General features: G+C 46.6%; 1 protein-coding gene across 1 annotated transcript in view; it reads right to left on the bottom strand.

The window, feature by feature from the left end:
* Positions 1-398: 398 nt before the first annotated feature.
* LOC144594161 (11-beta-hydroxysteroid dehydrogenase type 2-like) overlaps positions 399-16,562 on the bottom strand; it is a 30,483-nt gene continuing 14,319 nt past the window's right edge. The window contains exons 4-5 of the mRNA XM_078400321.1: positions 3,244-3,381; positions 399-1,723 (exon numbers count right to left, since the gene is read on the bottom strand). Coding sequence (XP_078256447.1) covers positions 1,371-1,723; positions 3,244-3,381 — 491 coding nt within the window. The 3' untranslated portion in view covers positions 399-1,370. The remainder of the gene's footprint in view (positions 1,724-3,243; positions 3,382-16,562) is intronic.

Genomic DNA, 16,562 nt, shown 5'->3' with positions numbered 1-16,562 from the left:
TTTGTGTCTCAGCTTATCGCCCTCCAGCAGCTCTGTCCAGCCCCACCATCTCCCTCCCCCTTCTGGATCTATCAACCTTTCCCCCTTATGTGTTTCCCCTATCACGCACCTGCTTCTGCCCTTCAACTACAACTCTCTCCCACCCTCACATGCTCCATCCACCTATCACACCCACCCCTCCTCTGTCCTGTCATCTAGTGGTCCCTATCACACCCACCCCTCCTCTGCCCTGTCATGTAGTGGTCCCTATCACACCCAACCCTCCTCTGTCCTGTCATGTAGTGGTCCCTACCTCCCCTCCTCTGCCCTGTCATGTAGTGGTCCCTATCACACCCACCCCTCCTCTGCCCTGTCATGTAGTGGTCCCTATCACACCCACCCCTCCTCTGCCCTGTCATGTAGTGGTCCCTATCACACCCACCCCTCCTCTGCCCTGTCATGTAGTGGTCCCTATCACACCCAACCCTCCTCTGTCCTGTCATGTAGTGGTCCCTACCTCCCCTCCTCTGCCCTGTCATGTAGTGGTCCCTATCACACCCACCCCTCCTCTGCCCTGTCATGTAGTGGTCCCTATCACAACCACCTCTCCCATTCCCCTTATAGCAGCGATGATGCTGACCTGTTGCAGGATCTCGACCGGAACATGTCGACAACTCATTCCCCCCATAGATGCTGCTCAACCCGCTGCGTTCCTCAGTCAGTTTGATTGTTTGCTCCAGTATCTGCAGCATCTCACGCCTCTTATCTTTGACTTCCATTTGATGCACAGATTGTTGGTCAGTGGGGAAGTGAAGGGCGATGGGGAATAGAAAGGAATGTGGTACTGAGGCAAAGCCGTGATTCTGATACCATGGCAGAGTGGCGTTGAGGGAACTTCATGTTCATAAGTGATAGGAGAATTAGGCCATTCGGCCCATCAAGTCTACTCTGCCATTCAATTATGGCTGATCTACAGTATCTCTCCCTCCGAAACCCATTCTCCTGCCTTCTCCCCATAACCCTGACACCCGTACTAATCAATAATCTATCTATCAATCCCTGCCTTAAAAAATATTAATTGACGGCCTCCACCGCCTTCTGTAGCAATGAATTCCACAGATTCACCACCCTCTGACTAAAGAAATTCCTCATCTCCCTCCTAAAGGAACGTCCTTTAATTCTATGATCTCTGATCCTGGACTCTCCCATTAGTGGAAACATTATGGCCTTGAGTTGCACCCATTCTAACATAGACTTACAATACCTATCATGCACATTTACTTACCTTAACATTCAGCTCAGCATCAAATACTCATATTGCAAGTAAAAGTACTGAAAATTAATTAGTAACGTGAAACCACAGCAGTAAGCAGTTGTCCAAAGTGAGATTATTACTGGCTGCCACTGCCCTGTCGTGCGCCTTTCGGAAGAAGTCTGTGTGCAACAAAGATCTCGTTCAGTACAACATCGCTCATGAAGGAAGGCAGGAAATAATAGAGGATTTTGATCGCATCGATGATATACTCAGTGGTGTACCGAGACTTTGGATGTTGTGCTAATAAAGCAGTGACAATTGTCTCAATTACTGGCTCTACGTGCTGTCGGAATAAAGGACCTAACGTGATAATGGTTTGATTCAGCTCAGCAAAGTAATCTTCTCCGTAGTCGTGCAGAAGAGCTGGTGACAGGTTGGCCACAAGTTTCCTATACTGCTGCTCCCAAAACTCAACGTTCCCAACTTGTCCTGAAACAGAAAATGTCAGAAAGGTTCATGTCTATTATTATTATTATTATTATTATTATTATTATTATTATTATTATTATTACTATTATTATTGTTATTATTATTATTATTAGACAATAGACAATAGGTGCAGGAGGAGGCCATTCGGCCCTTCGAGCCAGCACCGCCATTCAATGTGATCATCGCTGATCATTCTCAATCATTTATTATCTACTATTGTTGTTGTTGTTGTTGTTGTTGTTATTGTTATTATTATTATTATTATTATTCATCCTTGGTGATCTATCAAGTCACAAAGACCTGACCTGTCTATCAATAAGCCGGCGTAGCAATGATCAGATCTGAAAGAAATATTCACGGTCAAGCAAACATAACCAGAGCAACCAGGTTGGCAGTAAGTCATGGGAATCATGAATTTAGACTTGAGACTTTAGAGACACAGGATGGAAACAGGCCCTTTGACCCATCGAGTCCACATTAACCAGCAATACTAGCACTATCTAACACTCCAGGGACAATTTATAATTTATAGAAGTTAATTAACCTGCCAAGCAGTACGTCTTTGGAGTGTAGGAGGAAATCGGAGCACCCGGAGAAAACCCACGTGGTCACAGGGAGAACGTATAAACTCCGTGCAGACAACACCCACAGTCCAATCCAGTTCCCTGGCACTGTAAGCCAGCAACACTACCACTGCGCCAATGTGCCACCCCTATTTCTTCAATTAAGTAGTGAAAAATAAAATAAAAGCTCTGTGCTTCATCGGCACAGTAGTCCAGCTTGTAGAGTTGCTGCCTCACAGCGCCCGAGACCCGGATTCCATCCTGACTTCAGATGCTACCTGTCTGAAGTTTGCCCGGTCTCCATGTGACCGTGTGGGTTTCCTCCGGTCGTTCCGGTTCCCACCAGATCCCCAAATTGTATGAGTTTGTAAGTTAACTGACCTCTGTAAATTGCCGCTCGTGTGTAGGGAGTAATGAGAAAGTGGGATCACACTGAACTAGTGTGAATGGATGATCAATGCCTGAATCTGGTGGGCCGAAGGGCCTGCTTCCATGCTGTGTCTCGAAACTAAACTAAACAACAGTAACTTGTCACCTATAATCTTTGGGAACGTGCTTTCTGTTGGAGATTCTGGCATGATGATTAGTGGTCGGCGTGGACTCAGTGGGCTAAAGGGCCTGTTGCAATGCTGTATCCTTCAATAAAACAATTGGCAGGTACTGTCTTTAAGGAGTTTGTACGCTGACATTTCGGACACTGAAGAAGGATCCCGACCCGGAATGTCAGCCATCCTTTTTCTCCGGAGATGCTGCCTGACCTGCTGAGTTACTCCAGCACTTTGTCCCTCTCTTTGGTATAAACCAGCATCTACTGTTCCTTGTTTCTACATCAATATTTGACAATCTCTTTTGCTGGTAACAATTTTGCAAATCATTGGGGATAATACAGATCGTTTCTGATGGAAGTCATTATTGTTATTCTCGTATGTTACACTAATTAATAGGAATGCATTTTACCTGTCTTGGTGGCACCTGGTTGGATGATGGACACTTGGACTCCCCATGGTTTCATTTCTTGACGTAGAATATCTGAGAAAAACTCCAGTGCTGCTTTAGATGTTCCATATGGTGACATTCTTCCAAACGGTAGTTCCCCTGTTGGTCACGAGATCATCGATAAGTCAACTTCTGTTTTATTCTCAAATCCATCAAAGTGCATTGAAATAATAATCACTGAGGTAGGCTTTAGATTAGTTTAGAGATGCAACACGGAAACAGGGCCTTCGGCCCACCAAGTCCACGCCGACCATCGACCCCCAACCAGATCACAAGAAGAACACACAAACTCTGTACAGACAGCACCCATGGTCAGGATCGAACCTGGGTCTCTGGAGCTGCAAGGTGGCAACTTTACGGCTGCCCCACCTTATATAACTTACATGAAGCATCTGCGACTTTCTAGTTCTTTTGATGCCAAATATTAGTGGTGTTTAAGAGACATTTGGATAGGCACACGGATATGCAAGGAAACATGTTCCCAATGTTGGGAGAGTCCAGAACCAGGGGCCACAGTTTAAGAATAAGGGGTAGGCCATTTAGAACGGAGATGAGGAAAAACTTTTTCAGCCAGAGAGTTGTGAATCTGTGGAATTCTCTGCCATAGAAGGCTCCCCTCAACCTCCAATGCTCCAAAGAAAACAATCCACGTCTTGTCCAATCTCTCCTTGTACCTAATACCCTGTAATCTGGGCAGCATTCTGGTTCATCTCTTCTACACCCTCTCTCCAAAACCTCCACATCCTTCCTGTAATGGGTGGAATAAGTGTTGGAATAATTCTACCGTCGTCAGAAAGTACCGTGGGATGCAACTTCCATTTGACGCTGGTGACCATAAAGCCTTGAGGTGAGGACTGCCATGTACAGTCGGGGTCTCGGCACCAGCAGGGAGCAGGTCGGATTCTGCTGGCATGGCTCATGATAGAAAGATGGCGATGAGGAGTTGGGCTGAGAGGTACATATTCCTCCCTCCCCCCCTACCCCAACCCGCCCCACCCCACCCCATGTTCTCTAGAGTTGCTGCCTGACCCGCTGAGTTACTCCAGCACTCTGTGAAACGTCACCTATCCATGTTCTCCACAGATGCTGCCTGACCCGCTGAGTTACTCCAGCACTCTGTGAAATGTCACCTATCCATGTTCTCCACAGATGCTGCCTGACCCGCTGAGTTACTCCAGCACTCTGTGTCCGTTTGTGTATTAACCAGCATCTGCTGCTCGTAGTTCCTACATCGGAGATCGTTTGGAGCCATACAGCATAAAAACAAGCCCTCTGGCCCATTTTGCCAATTCTGACCAAGATGAACAAATAAGTCACAATTCTGTCAGTCTAACTATTTATTTAATAAATGTTCTTCATCTATTGTACAAAAATACAACTGTGTTGCAGAAATGAATCTGGATGATTGCCTGTCTTGGCACAGGAAGCACATCTACAAGAACTCATGATATTTTATTCGAAGCTGGACAGTTTTATTATGTAACTAATTTTAACATAGAAGAGTTATAGCCAGACTTTTTTATAGGTGGGATATTATTGTCACACAAAAATTGGCATGTTTGTGCGAATGCTTTAAATATAATAAAATGTTATACCAAAAGATTAAGGTATTTACAACCACAAGACACGAACACAAGAATTTCCAGCTTTTAAATGGAAGTACATGGAATACATACGGCCGGTAGTGAGATGATCTGCCAATCTTGAGGCTATTTAAGATTCCAGAGTTGGAAAAACTCTGTGCCTTGTGCACATTATAAAAGTACTATGTTGTACTTGGGGGAAATAAAAACTCTGAGTAGAGTAAACCAACTTAATAAATAGTTTCTGCTGCAATTGTGCAGATTTTGATGTATGTTCGTATGAATGACCTGGATCTTTGGAATACGATCTTAGAAACGTATTTGATTTGTGTGATCTAGGTTACTATTTTGTACCACAGAATTTCACGTGAAATCCTGATTTCAATGTCAAAAACAACTGTACTCAAGGAGACGATAATAAACCTCCCACATGCATCAAGAACAGTGCGTTGTAAAGTTAAAACAACACCACTCTATATTCCTCCTGTTAGTGGCTCAGTCAGGAACCATCACCTCCCAGGAACCATCGCAGGCCTCGTACTATTGCAAACAACAACGTATTGAGTTTGCACGTTCTCCACGCCACTGCGTGGATTTACTCCGGGTGCTCTGGTTTCTGCCACATCCCAAAGGCGGGCAGGTTTGTAAGTTAATCAGCGTCTGTAAACTGCCTTTAGTATGTATAACAGGTATAACAGGTATAACAGGTATAACAGGTATAACAGGTATAACAGAGCTTTATTTGTCGTTCGGTACCGAAGTACCGAACGAAACTACATAGCAGTCATAGAAAGAAAAAAAAAAAAAGAACACAAGACACATGACCCCAACACAAACGTCCATCACAGTGACTCCAAACACCCCCTCACTGTGATGGAGGCAACAAAACTTCCACTCTCTTCCCCACGCCCACCGACAGACAGCTCGTCCCCGACCGACCCGCACAGTCCCCGCACCGGGCGCTGAAACGTCTCGCGGCCAAACCGGGCGATGAAAGGCCCGCGACCAAGCCTTGCGCAGCTAAGTCCCGTGGTCGAGCCGCACCGGGCGATGTCAAGTCCGCAGCCGAGCCGCACTAGCGATGAAAAGCCCCGCAGCCGAGCTGCACCGGGCGATGTTAAGCCCCGCGGCCGAGCCGCACCGGGCGATGTTAAGTCCCGCAGCCGAGGGAGCGGGTGAGAAAATGGGACAACATAGAAGTAACTTGAAGGTGTGATCGATGGTCAGCATGGACTCAGTGGACTGAAAGCCCTGTGTCCACACTGCATCTTTCTATAAAATTAATTATGAGGGTCGGCAATCAAGACCTTGCATAAAACGGTACGTTATAAAGCTTTGCCTTAAAGGACAAAATATGAACTCAGACCTACAGACACATGGAATCACAGTCTTTAAGGCATCAGAATCTAAAACAAGGTTTGCAAAGGTAGGATGATAACATTAAGGGATGCTCAAGAACAATGGTAGTCCAATGAGCACATGAGTGGTGATAGGACAGGATTTAGTGCACTTCAGGACATGGGCAGAGGAGCTGCATAAAGATTCAAAACATGGCAATGTCTTTTGGGTTCACAGAAAATATATGGAGCTTTCATGCCTTGTTAAACCTCTCCCTCTCACTTGCCCTGCCTGCAGACTCACACCAAGCAAATTCCTGAACAAGCCCGATGTCCATCCTCATTCCAACCGCTGGATCTTCCAGTTGCTAACCATTTGAACACCCTTCCCCTTCCCCTCCTCCTCCCCCCCTCCCCCTCCCCTCCCCCCCCTCCCCTCCCCCTCCCCCTCCCCTCCCCCTCCCCTTCCCATACTGCCCTCCCTGCCCTCCCTGCCCTGGGTCTCCCTATTGCCAGTGAAGCCGTGTACAAACAGGAGGAACAGCACCCCATACTCCGCGTGGCTCTTACAACATTGTATGAATATTGCATTCTAGAATTGTAGGTAACTAACCTACAAACAGCACTTCCCCCTTCTCCTCCCCCTTCCTCTCCCCCTCCCCTTCCACTCCCCTCCCCCATTCCTCCCTGTGCCCCACCTGGATTTACACCCATTTCTGCCCTTCACCCTCGCCCTGACCCCTCCGTCTGTATTCCTTCCTCTTGCTTCACAATTCGCGCCTCCTCTATCCTGGCAGGGCCTCGCGTGTCGGACAGAGGAGCCGGGCCGCGCGGCTGGGGCCTGGGGCGGCACCACGGAAGCGTGAAGTGGGGCGTCGACAATGGTAAGGCCTTGGCAGCAGTGAGGCAGCGGCAGTGGTGACGCTTCGTGACGACGGGGCCTCGTGACGACGGGGCCTCGTGACGACGGGGCCTCGTGACGACGGGGCCTAGTGACGACGGGGCCTCGTGACGACGGGGCCTCGTGACGACGGGGCCTCGTGACGACGGGGCCTCGTGACGACGGGGACTCGTGACGACGGGGACTCGTGACGACGGGGACTCGTGACGACGGGGACTCGTGACGACGGGGCCTCGTGACGACAGGGCCTCGTGGCGGTGAAGCCTCGCGGGTCGACCCATGGTCAACGATCGATGACAGCGTGGAGGACACCGTGAGGGGGGAGCAACAATGGAGGACCCGACATGTGGGGACCGCCGTGAGGGAGGAGGGGGGAACTATGGACAATGGGGCCCGGCCTGGGGGGACCGCTGCGGGAGGGGGGAGAACAAAAGGAGGAGCCGGCGTGCTTTGTAACTTTGGCAGCGCCGTAGATGGCTGCTAAATGCGTTCGTTGGGAACGCAGCAACGAATCTCACTATGCCTAGTCATATGTGACTATAAAGTATTCCATTCCATTCCACAGCATTTGTCTTTTCATCTCTGGCCTTCATCCAACCATTTGTCTTTCATCCAACTATCACCTTTCATTCAACTGTCCAACTATCACCTTTAGCCAACTATCACTTGCCAGGATTTGTCTGCCCTTCACCTTTATTCCAGCCCTATCCCTTGCAACCCCTTCCCCCCATCCCCATCCCCACCACAATTAGTCTGAAGAAGGATCCCGGCTGAAACTTCATGTATAAATGTTCTCCACAGATGCTGCCTGACCCGCTGAGTTACTCCAGCACTCTGTGAAACGTCACCTATCCATGTTCCCCACAGATGCTGCCTGACCCGCTGAGTTACTCCAGCACTCTGTGAAACGTCACCTATCCATGTTGTCCAGAGATGCTGCCTGACCCGCTGAGTTACTCCAGCACTCTGTGAAACGTCATCTATCCATGTTCTCCACAGATGCTGCCTGACCCGCTGAGTTACTCCAGCACTTTCTGTCTCATTTTGTAAACCACCATCTGCAGTTCTTTGTGCCTCTCATTCCCATCAGCCTTAGACAGCAGAGCTAATTGAAAATTCAATGTACAATCTTGGAGTTAGAACAGTTTAGGCTGACTGTTCCCTCATCAAACACTCCCCCGCTCAACTCCAACCAACGTCTTCCTTGCCTGAGTCAGTCTAGGGTTGGAGCAGTCTAGGGTTGGGAGGGGAAGATAGAGCAGCCATGATTGAATGGCAGAGTAGACTTGATGGGCTGAATGGCCTAATTCTGCTCCTGGAACTTATGAATTTATGGATTGAATCCGTGGGTAAAAACTGCTCTAAGTAAACCTTCAATAAACACACCTGGTGCTCACGATGCTGAATGCAGGCGGGAAAAGCAACACCATTGTGACTGGCTCTAGACGGCTGAAACAATGCCAAAAGGCCTCAGGCCTCAACTATAAACAAATGTAACCGATAAAGTGCAATCCTCTCACTAGACTGAAGAAAGTCCAGGCTGTTCCTATTTAAACAGTGGGAAGAAAATGTTTAGTCCATATGTTTGAACTGCTGCCAATTGTGGAGAGTAATCCAGAGTTAATGATAGTATTGCTCAGAGAGGAGTGACCCTGTGACTCCCAGTCAGATGATTGTTGCTACAAGCGCTGGTCTATGCATACCAGTACATAATTGAACACCGAGTTCTGTACAGGAGTGTTATCCTTTGGATGAGATATTAAATTTAGATTCCATCTCCCACTCACATGCACTTAAAAGATCTGACAGCATGATTTTATCAATGTTTCCCCGTAACCCCCTGGCTTAGTTTCAATAAAATGCTTTTGATCCAAGGTCACAGTTGTGCTGCTGCTGCAAGTACGAATGTCTTTGTTACCCTTCGGTACAGGTCGCCAGGGTGGCATAGTGGTGAAGTTGCTGCCTCACAGCGCCAGAGACCCGGCCGGGTTCCATCCTGACTATGGGAGCTGTCTGTACGGAGTTTGTACCTTGTCCTTGTGACCGCGTGGGTTTTCTCTGGGTGCTCTGGTTTCCACCCACGTCCCAAAGACATGCAGGTTTGTCGGTTAATTGGCTTCTGTAAATTATCACTAGTGAGATAGAACTAGTGTACAGTCTGAAGAAGGTCTGTATTATACCCCAGCCAATATCTATTGTTAACACACATCATCAATACAGATTGTATAGCCATTAACTCACTGTTGCTTGTATGACCCTGTGTGTAAATTGGGTGTTGCAACAGTGACCTTAGCTCTGGGGGATTTAGTTTGCCTTGCTGCACTCCTGCTCTTGATATCCAAACTCCAACACATCTCTGTATTAAACATTGACCAGCTTATTTGCTTTGGTAATGTTGCTTGATGTTCAAATATTTGACAGAAGCCTAGAGAGACTTCATGTTCTTCCAGTAATGGCACTGCTGGGCCAAGGATAACACGGTAATGAAAAATCAAGCCACAGTCCACTTAAAATATATTGCCTGTAAAAAGTCATGAGATTATTTATGTGTAGGAATGAACTGCAGATGCTGGTTTAAACTGAAGATAGGCACAAAATGCTGGAGTAACTCAGCGGGTCAGGCAGCATCTCTGGAGCTTTATATTCCTTCTCTCCAGAGATGCTGCCTGTCCCACTGAGTTACTCCAGCATTTTGTGTCTATCATGAAATTATTTACATTGGTATCAAACACCCAAATGTGGTAATGTGATCATTGCTTTTGAAGCTCGCCTGAGCTCACCTGTCTACACATGGCATTGCCAGGTGCCAAGGCTTGTGATGCTGGAACTCTATGTTGAGAGGCAAAATATACATACGTTCTCAAAAGTAGGTTTTAACAACAGGCTGGAATTATAGAGGTAAGTAATAGGTGTTCATTCAGACCAAACCGTGGAATTAAACGCAGTTCCTTTATCTTTTATCTGGATGGCTTCATTGTATTAATGTATAGTCTTTGACTGGATAACACTCAAACAAAAGCTTTTCACTGTACCTCAGAACACATAATAAACTAAAATTTAAAATATATATATATATATATATATATATATATATATATAAACATAGAAAATAGGTGCAGGAGGAGGCCATTTGACCCTTCGAACCAGCACCCCCATTCATTGTGAACATGGCTGATCATCTACAATCAGTAACCCGTGCCTGCCTTCTCCTCATACCCCTTGATTCCACTAGCCCCCAGAGCTCTATCTAACTACCTATATATATATATAGATAGATAGTTAAATATGTAAAGTAGCGGAGACATGGAAGACTGCCAATGCTGGAATCTGGAGTAAGAAACAAACTGCTGGAGAATCTCAGCAGGTCAAGCAGCTTCTGTGGGGGAGAAAGAACTTGCTGAAGTTTTGGATCCAAATCCTGCATAAAATTGAACTCAGTGTCCCACGTACAATACCCTGGCAGAACAATCAATTTCTGCACTCACTTACTGCCAACTTTACTTTAGTTTAGTTTAGTTTAAAGACACAGCGTGGAAGCAGGCCCTTCGGCCCACGCCGACCTGTACACTCGTTCTATCCTACACACAAGGGACAATTTTAACGGAAGCCAATTAACCTACAAACCTGCACATCTTTGGAATGTGGGAGAAAACCGGAGCACCCGGAGAAAACCCACGCAGTCACAGATAGATCGTACAAACTACATACAGGTAGAAGGTGCAGGTAATATTGAACCCGGGTCTCTGGCGCTGTGAGGCAGCAACTCTACCGCTGCACCACCGTGCCACCCCCTACACTGTGCCACTGTCAGTCAGTCACTCACAAACTCTGTCTCTCTCTCTCTTTCTCTCCTATTATGACATAGAAAAAGACTATTCAGCTGTGTTCTAGTTCCTAGATTATTATTTGTGCAAATTTGTCGAGCAGCAATTATACCATTCGGCAAAAATATCCGTAAGTAAAGAACTGGAAGGTAGACTGGTGCCCATTCCATTATCCATTATCTCCCACTGTCCAACCCCCCTTTACCTTTCATTACGTTGATCCCATGAGTAGGTTATTTAATCATGAATCATTTTCACTCTGATACAATGGTGTCAATCTGTTTTGCAGATGCCATTTAAAATCATTGTTCTCCGCTCTGTTAATGAAATGCAACATGAACATGTTGGCAGCCACAGGCAGCGGCCGGATTGTGAGGGTATGTGTGTGCCAAGGCAGATGCTTTCCAGCAAGTGTTCAGCATGTTTGGAGTCACTTTGGGCCAACACACCGATCCTACAAGCTGCTTACTGTGGTAGTAAAAGGATCGTGTTCCTGGATGTGATCAAAACACTTTCAAAGTATTGCCTACAACGTACCAACTTATTTATGGCTCTGTTGCAAATTATTTGGAATTTAATGCTGTTTGCACATCTTTACTCCAAAATTATTTGTCCTTACTCAAGACCACTTGCATCCTATTACACAAGGATTATGACCCAATAGGATTGATTGACTGAAAGGTACAGCAATGGAAACAACCGACTTTGACCCACCAAGCCCACGCTGACCATTGATCAAAGGTAGATGCTGGAGTAACTCAGCGGGTCAGGCAGCATCTCTGCAGAGAAGGAATGGGTAACGTTTCGGGTTGGGACGTTTCGGGTTGGGACCCTTCTTCAGACTGAACCATTGATCATCCGTTCACATTATTTCCATGATGACCCACCTTCACATCCACTCTCTGCACAGTCGGGGCAATCTATAGAGGCCAATTAACCATCGCATGTCTTTGGGATGTGGGGGGAAACCAGAGCTCCCAGACGAAACCCAGGCACGATGATTAACGGGGAAAATTGTGCTTTAATGCACAATCGGTGAAGTGAGTCGACCTTCTTTCCACATCACAAAGAAGAACGAGGGAGGTGAGAGAATGACATTCCTGAGCCGCGGAAATCTCAATGAGCCATTGGAGATACCGTGCTGCACTGGACCTTAATTACAATCTTAGAGGTTTGTCAGGAAAAAATTCATTAATCCAGACATGTTAACCACTTGACTGCACTTCCTGAGCAAGATGTGCCATAACAGGCCTCATAAACCAACTAAACGCCCAGAGCAATCTTTACAATCCATCCAGCCATCCCAGTAAAGTACTCTGAGGCCAACCAGCTGGACAGGTCAAATGGTCCCGAGCCACAAACACGTCCCTAGTGTGAACCGTTTAATCTAAATGGGAGATGTTTTGCAGAAAGAAAATCTGCCACTTTCCCTCTATCCTTTCTGGTGGTTTGGCAGTGTTCTTGCGTTGTAGCTGAGTGTCGACAGTACTATTGTACTCTGTTCTTGCCGCGTAAGATTAATGCTGTGATGGTAGTGGTTGCCTTAAGGGAGTCTTAGTTTACTTTAGTTTAGAGCTACAGTGTGGAAACACACTGTCCAGCGATCCCCGCACATTAACACCACCCGACACATGCCTGGGACAATTTTACATTTATACCAAACCAATTAGCCTACAAACCTGTCTGCCTTCAGCGTGTGGGTCACCCTTATCCTAAGGACTATGGTAGATGATTACACATTGAAACATTGTTGTATCACTGTTGAAGGTGGACCATCATAATATGTACACTTGTTGGCAATTTTAAGGTGAGTGACCAAGAAAAAGTGACTCAGGTCACAGGTTGGTGAAAGTAGGGAAGGGCGAATGAGCCGATTTGTAAAGGAGAAGTAAAACAGAACGCTTTCATCAAAACGAAAAATAGATCAGCATCGGCAGATGGCAGCCCAGGTAAATATTGCAAATATTCAGGAAAAATAGACAATAGACAATAGACAATAGGTGCAGGAGGAGGCCATTCGGCCCTTCGAGCCAGCACCGCCATTCAATGTGATCATGGCTGATCATTCTCAATCAGTACCCCGTTCCTGCCTTCTCCCCATACCCCCTGACTCCGCAATCCTTAAGAGCTCTATCTAGCTCTCTCTTGAATGCATTCAGAGAATCGGCCTCCACTGCCGTCTGAGGCAGAGATTCACAACTCTGACTGAAAAAGTTTTTCCTCATCTCAGTTCTAAATGGCCTACCCCTTATTCTTAAACTGTGGCCCCTTGTTCTGGACTCCCCCAACATTGGGAACATGTTTCCTGCCTCTAACGTGTCCAACCCCTTAATAATCTTATACGTTTCGATAAGATTTCCTCTCATCCTTCCAGTGCATACAAGCCTAGTCGCTCCAGTCTTTCAACATATGACAGTCCCGCCATTCCGGGAATTAACCTAGTAAACCTACGCTGCATGCCCTCAATAGCAAGAATAAAACAGAAGTGGTAATACACAAACAACTGGAGGAACTCAGTGGGTCAGGGAATGGACCGGGGAAGGATTGGACTGGCAATGTTTCAGGTCGGGGCAGGATTTTCTTCTGCAAACCCTGGGGTGCACGGTGGCGCAGCGGTAGAGCTGCTGCCTTACTGCGCCCGAGAAATGGGTTTGATCCTAACTATGTGCTCTCTGTAAGGAGTTTGTATGTTCTCCCTGTGACCACATGGGTTTCCTCAGCATTCTGCAGAGTGCAGGTATGTAGGTTAATTGGCTTCTGTAAATTGTCCCTGGTGTGTATAACAGAACTAGTGTGTGGGTGATTGTGGTCGGCTCAGACTCGCTGGGCTGACGGGCCCGTTTCCACGCTGCATCTCTAAACTATAACCTAAAACTTATTGGCCTTTCTCCCTCTCTCTCCTCCCTTAAGACGTACGTGATCGTGAACCATCTCTTTAGTTATCCATCCTCATATCTGCTTACGTGGCTCAGTGTAAACTACTGCCTGACAATGATCCAGCAAAGTCACCATCATCTCAAAGAGTCTTTGAAACGTGACAAAGTTGTACTCTGTACACTTCAGCGGCAGATCTGACTACATTTGTCAACTTGGGGAGTGCTTAGTAAGATTTATCGGAGAGCTTTTAGCACAGGTTTTTTCAGTATTCTGAGTGCCAGTGAGTGAGTTTCCCCCACACCAAGGAATCTCACAGCTGCAGATGAAATCTGAGCATGATTTTAATCCTCCAGACATTCCCGTCAGACATGAACAAACCTTGCAGTCTGTTCCCCATGCCTGCAACAGCAGTCAAAGTAATTACGCTGTCAAAATTAATCAAAAGGGAGCAGAATTCACTTTCTGGGGAGTGGGGATTAGCTATCTAATTGAGAAATTTTACTGCCAGCAGTCTATGTAATTAAAGTACATGGTCTAAAAAAAACACAAACGTGTGCCCACATATCATATATCATATCATATATATACAGCCGGAAACAGGCCTTTTAGGCCCTCCAAGTCCGTGCCGCCCAGCGATCCCCGTACATTAACACTATCCTACACCCACTAGGGACAATTTATTACATTTACCCAGCCAATTAACCTACATACCTGTACGTCTTTGGAGTGTGGGAGGAAACCGAAGATCTCGGAGAAAACCCACGCAGGTCACGGGGAGAACGTACAAACTCCTTACAGTGCAGCGCCCGTAGTCAGGATCGAACCTGAGTCTCCGGCGCTGCATTCGCTGTAAAGCAGCAACTCTACCGCTGCGCTACCGTGCCGCCCTTGCATGTTTAAACTAGGGAAAGTAGAAAGAACACTCGAGGACATTATGGAACTCCCTTGCTGAGGTCAGCCCTGGACCTTTTACGCTTTGTAAGTTTTCAGCAAGTACTTTCAATTGCTCAGCTCACCAAGGCCAAGGCAGATGCACATCAAATTAAACCTCTGCCTACCGACAGTGCTTTAAAAGGTTGTGCCCACAACTTTTTAGTGCAGTTTATTTGCCGAGATCAAGTGTTTAATTTTCAAGTGCAGGAGGACGAGGGGCGATCGTTCAAAATCACGAGAGGAACAGATCGAGTCTCTTGCTCAGAGTCGGGGGGTTGAGAACCAGAGGACAAAGGTTTAAGGTGAAGGGGGAATGATTTGGTTTAGTTTAGTTTAGAGATACAGTACTGAAACAGTTCCTTCGGCCCACCGAGTCCGCATTGACTGGTGCTCCCCATACATTAGCACTACCCTACACACTCGGGACTATTTACACAATATTTTTAACCAAAGCCCTAGTGAGACCACACCTGGAGTACTGTGTGCAGTTTTGGTCTCCAAATTTGAGGAAGGATATTCTTGCTATTGAGGGCGTGCAGCGTAGGTTTACTAGGTTAATTCCCGGAATGGCGGGACTGTCGTATGTTGAAAGACTGGAGCGACTAGGCTTGTATACACTGGAATTTAGAAGGATGAGAGGGGATCTTATCGAAACATATAAGATTATTAAAGGGTTGGACACGTTAGACAATAGACAATAGACAATAGGTGCAGGAGTAGGCCATTCAGCCCTTCGAGCCAGCACCGCCATTCAATGCGATCATGGCTGATCACTCTCAATCAGTACCCCGTTCCTGCCTTCTCCCCATACCCCCTCACTCCGCTATCCTTAAGAGCTCTATCCAGCTCTCTCTTGAAAGCATCCAACGAACTGGCCTCCACTGCCTTCTGAGGCAGAGAATTCCACACCTTCACCACTCTCTGACTGAAAAAGTTCTTCCTCATCTCCGTTCTAAATGGCCTACCCCTTATTCTTAAACTGTGGCCCCTTGTTCTGGACTCCCCCAACATTGGGAACATGTTTCCTGCCTCTAATGTGTCCAATCCCCTAATTATCTTATATGTTTCAATAAGATCCCCCCTCATCCTTCTAAATTCCAGTGTATACAAGCCCAATCGCTCCAGCCTTTCAACATACGACAGTCCCGCCATTCCGGGAATTAACCTAGTGAACCTACGCTGCACGCCCTCCATAGCAAGAATATCCTTCCTCAAATTTGGAGACCAAAACTGCACACAGTACTCCAGGTGCGGTCTCACCAGGGCCCGGTACAACTGTAGAAGGACCTCTTTGCTCCTATACTCAACTCCTCTTGTTACGAAGGCCAACATTCCATTGGCTTTCTTCACTGCCTGCTGTACCTACATGCTTCCTTTCATTGACTGATGCACTAGGACACCCAGATCTCGTTGAACTCCCCCTCCTCCTAACTTGACACCATTCAGATAATAATCTGCCTTTCTATTCTTACTTCCAAAGTGAATAACCTCACACTTATCTACATTAAACTGCATCTGCCATGTATCCGCCCACTCACACAATCTGTCCAAGTCACCCTGCAGCCTTATTGCATCTTCCTCACAATTCACACTACCCCCCAGCTTAGTATCATCTGCAAATTTGCTAATGAGGCAGGAAACATGTTCCCAATGTTGGGGGAGTCCAGAACCAGGCGCCACAGTTTAAGAATAAGGGGTAGGCCATTTAGAATGGAGATGAGGAAAAACTTTTTCAGTCAGAGAGTTGTAAATCTGTGGAATTCACTGCCTCAGAAGGCCTTGGAGGCCAATTCTTTGAATGCATTCAAGAGAGAGCTAGATAGAG

The sequence above is a fragment of the Rhinoraja longicauda genome, chromosome 6, assembly GCF_053455715.1.
Source record: "Rhinoraja longicauda isolate Sanriku21f chromosome 6, sRhiLon1.1, whole genome shotgun sequence".
Taxonomy (NCBI): Eukaryota; Metazoa; Chordata; class Chondrichthyes; order Rajiformes; family Arhynchobatidae; genus Rhinoraja; species Rhinoraja longicauda.
This window is presented reverse-complemented; position numbering and strand designations above follow the sequence as displayed.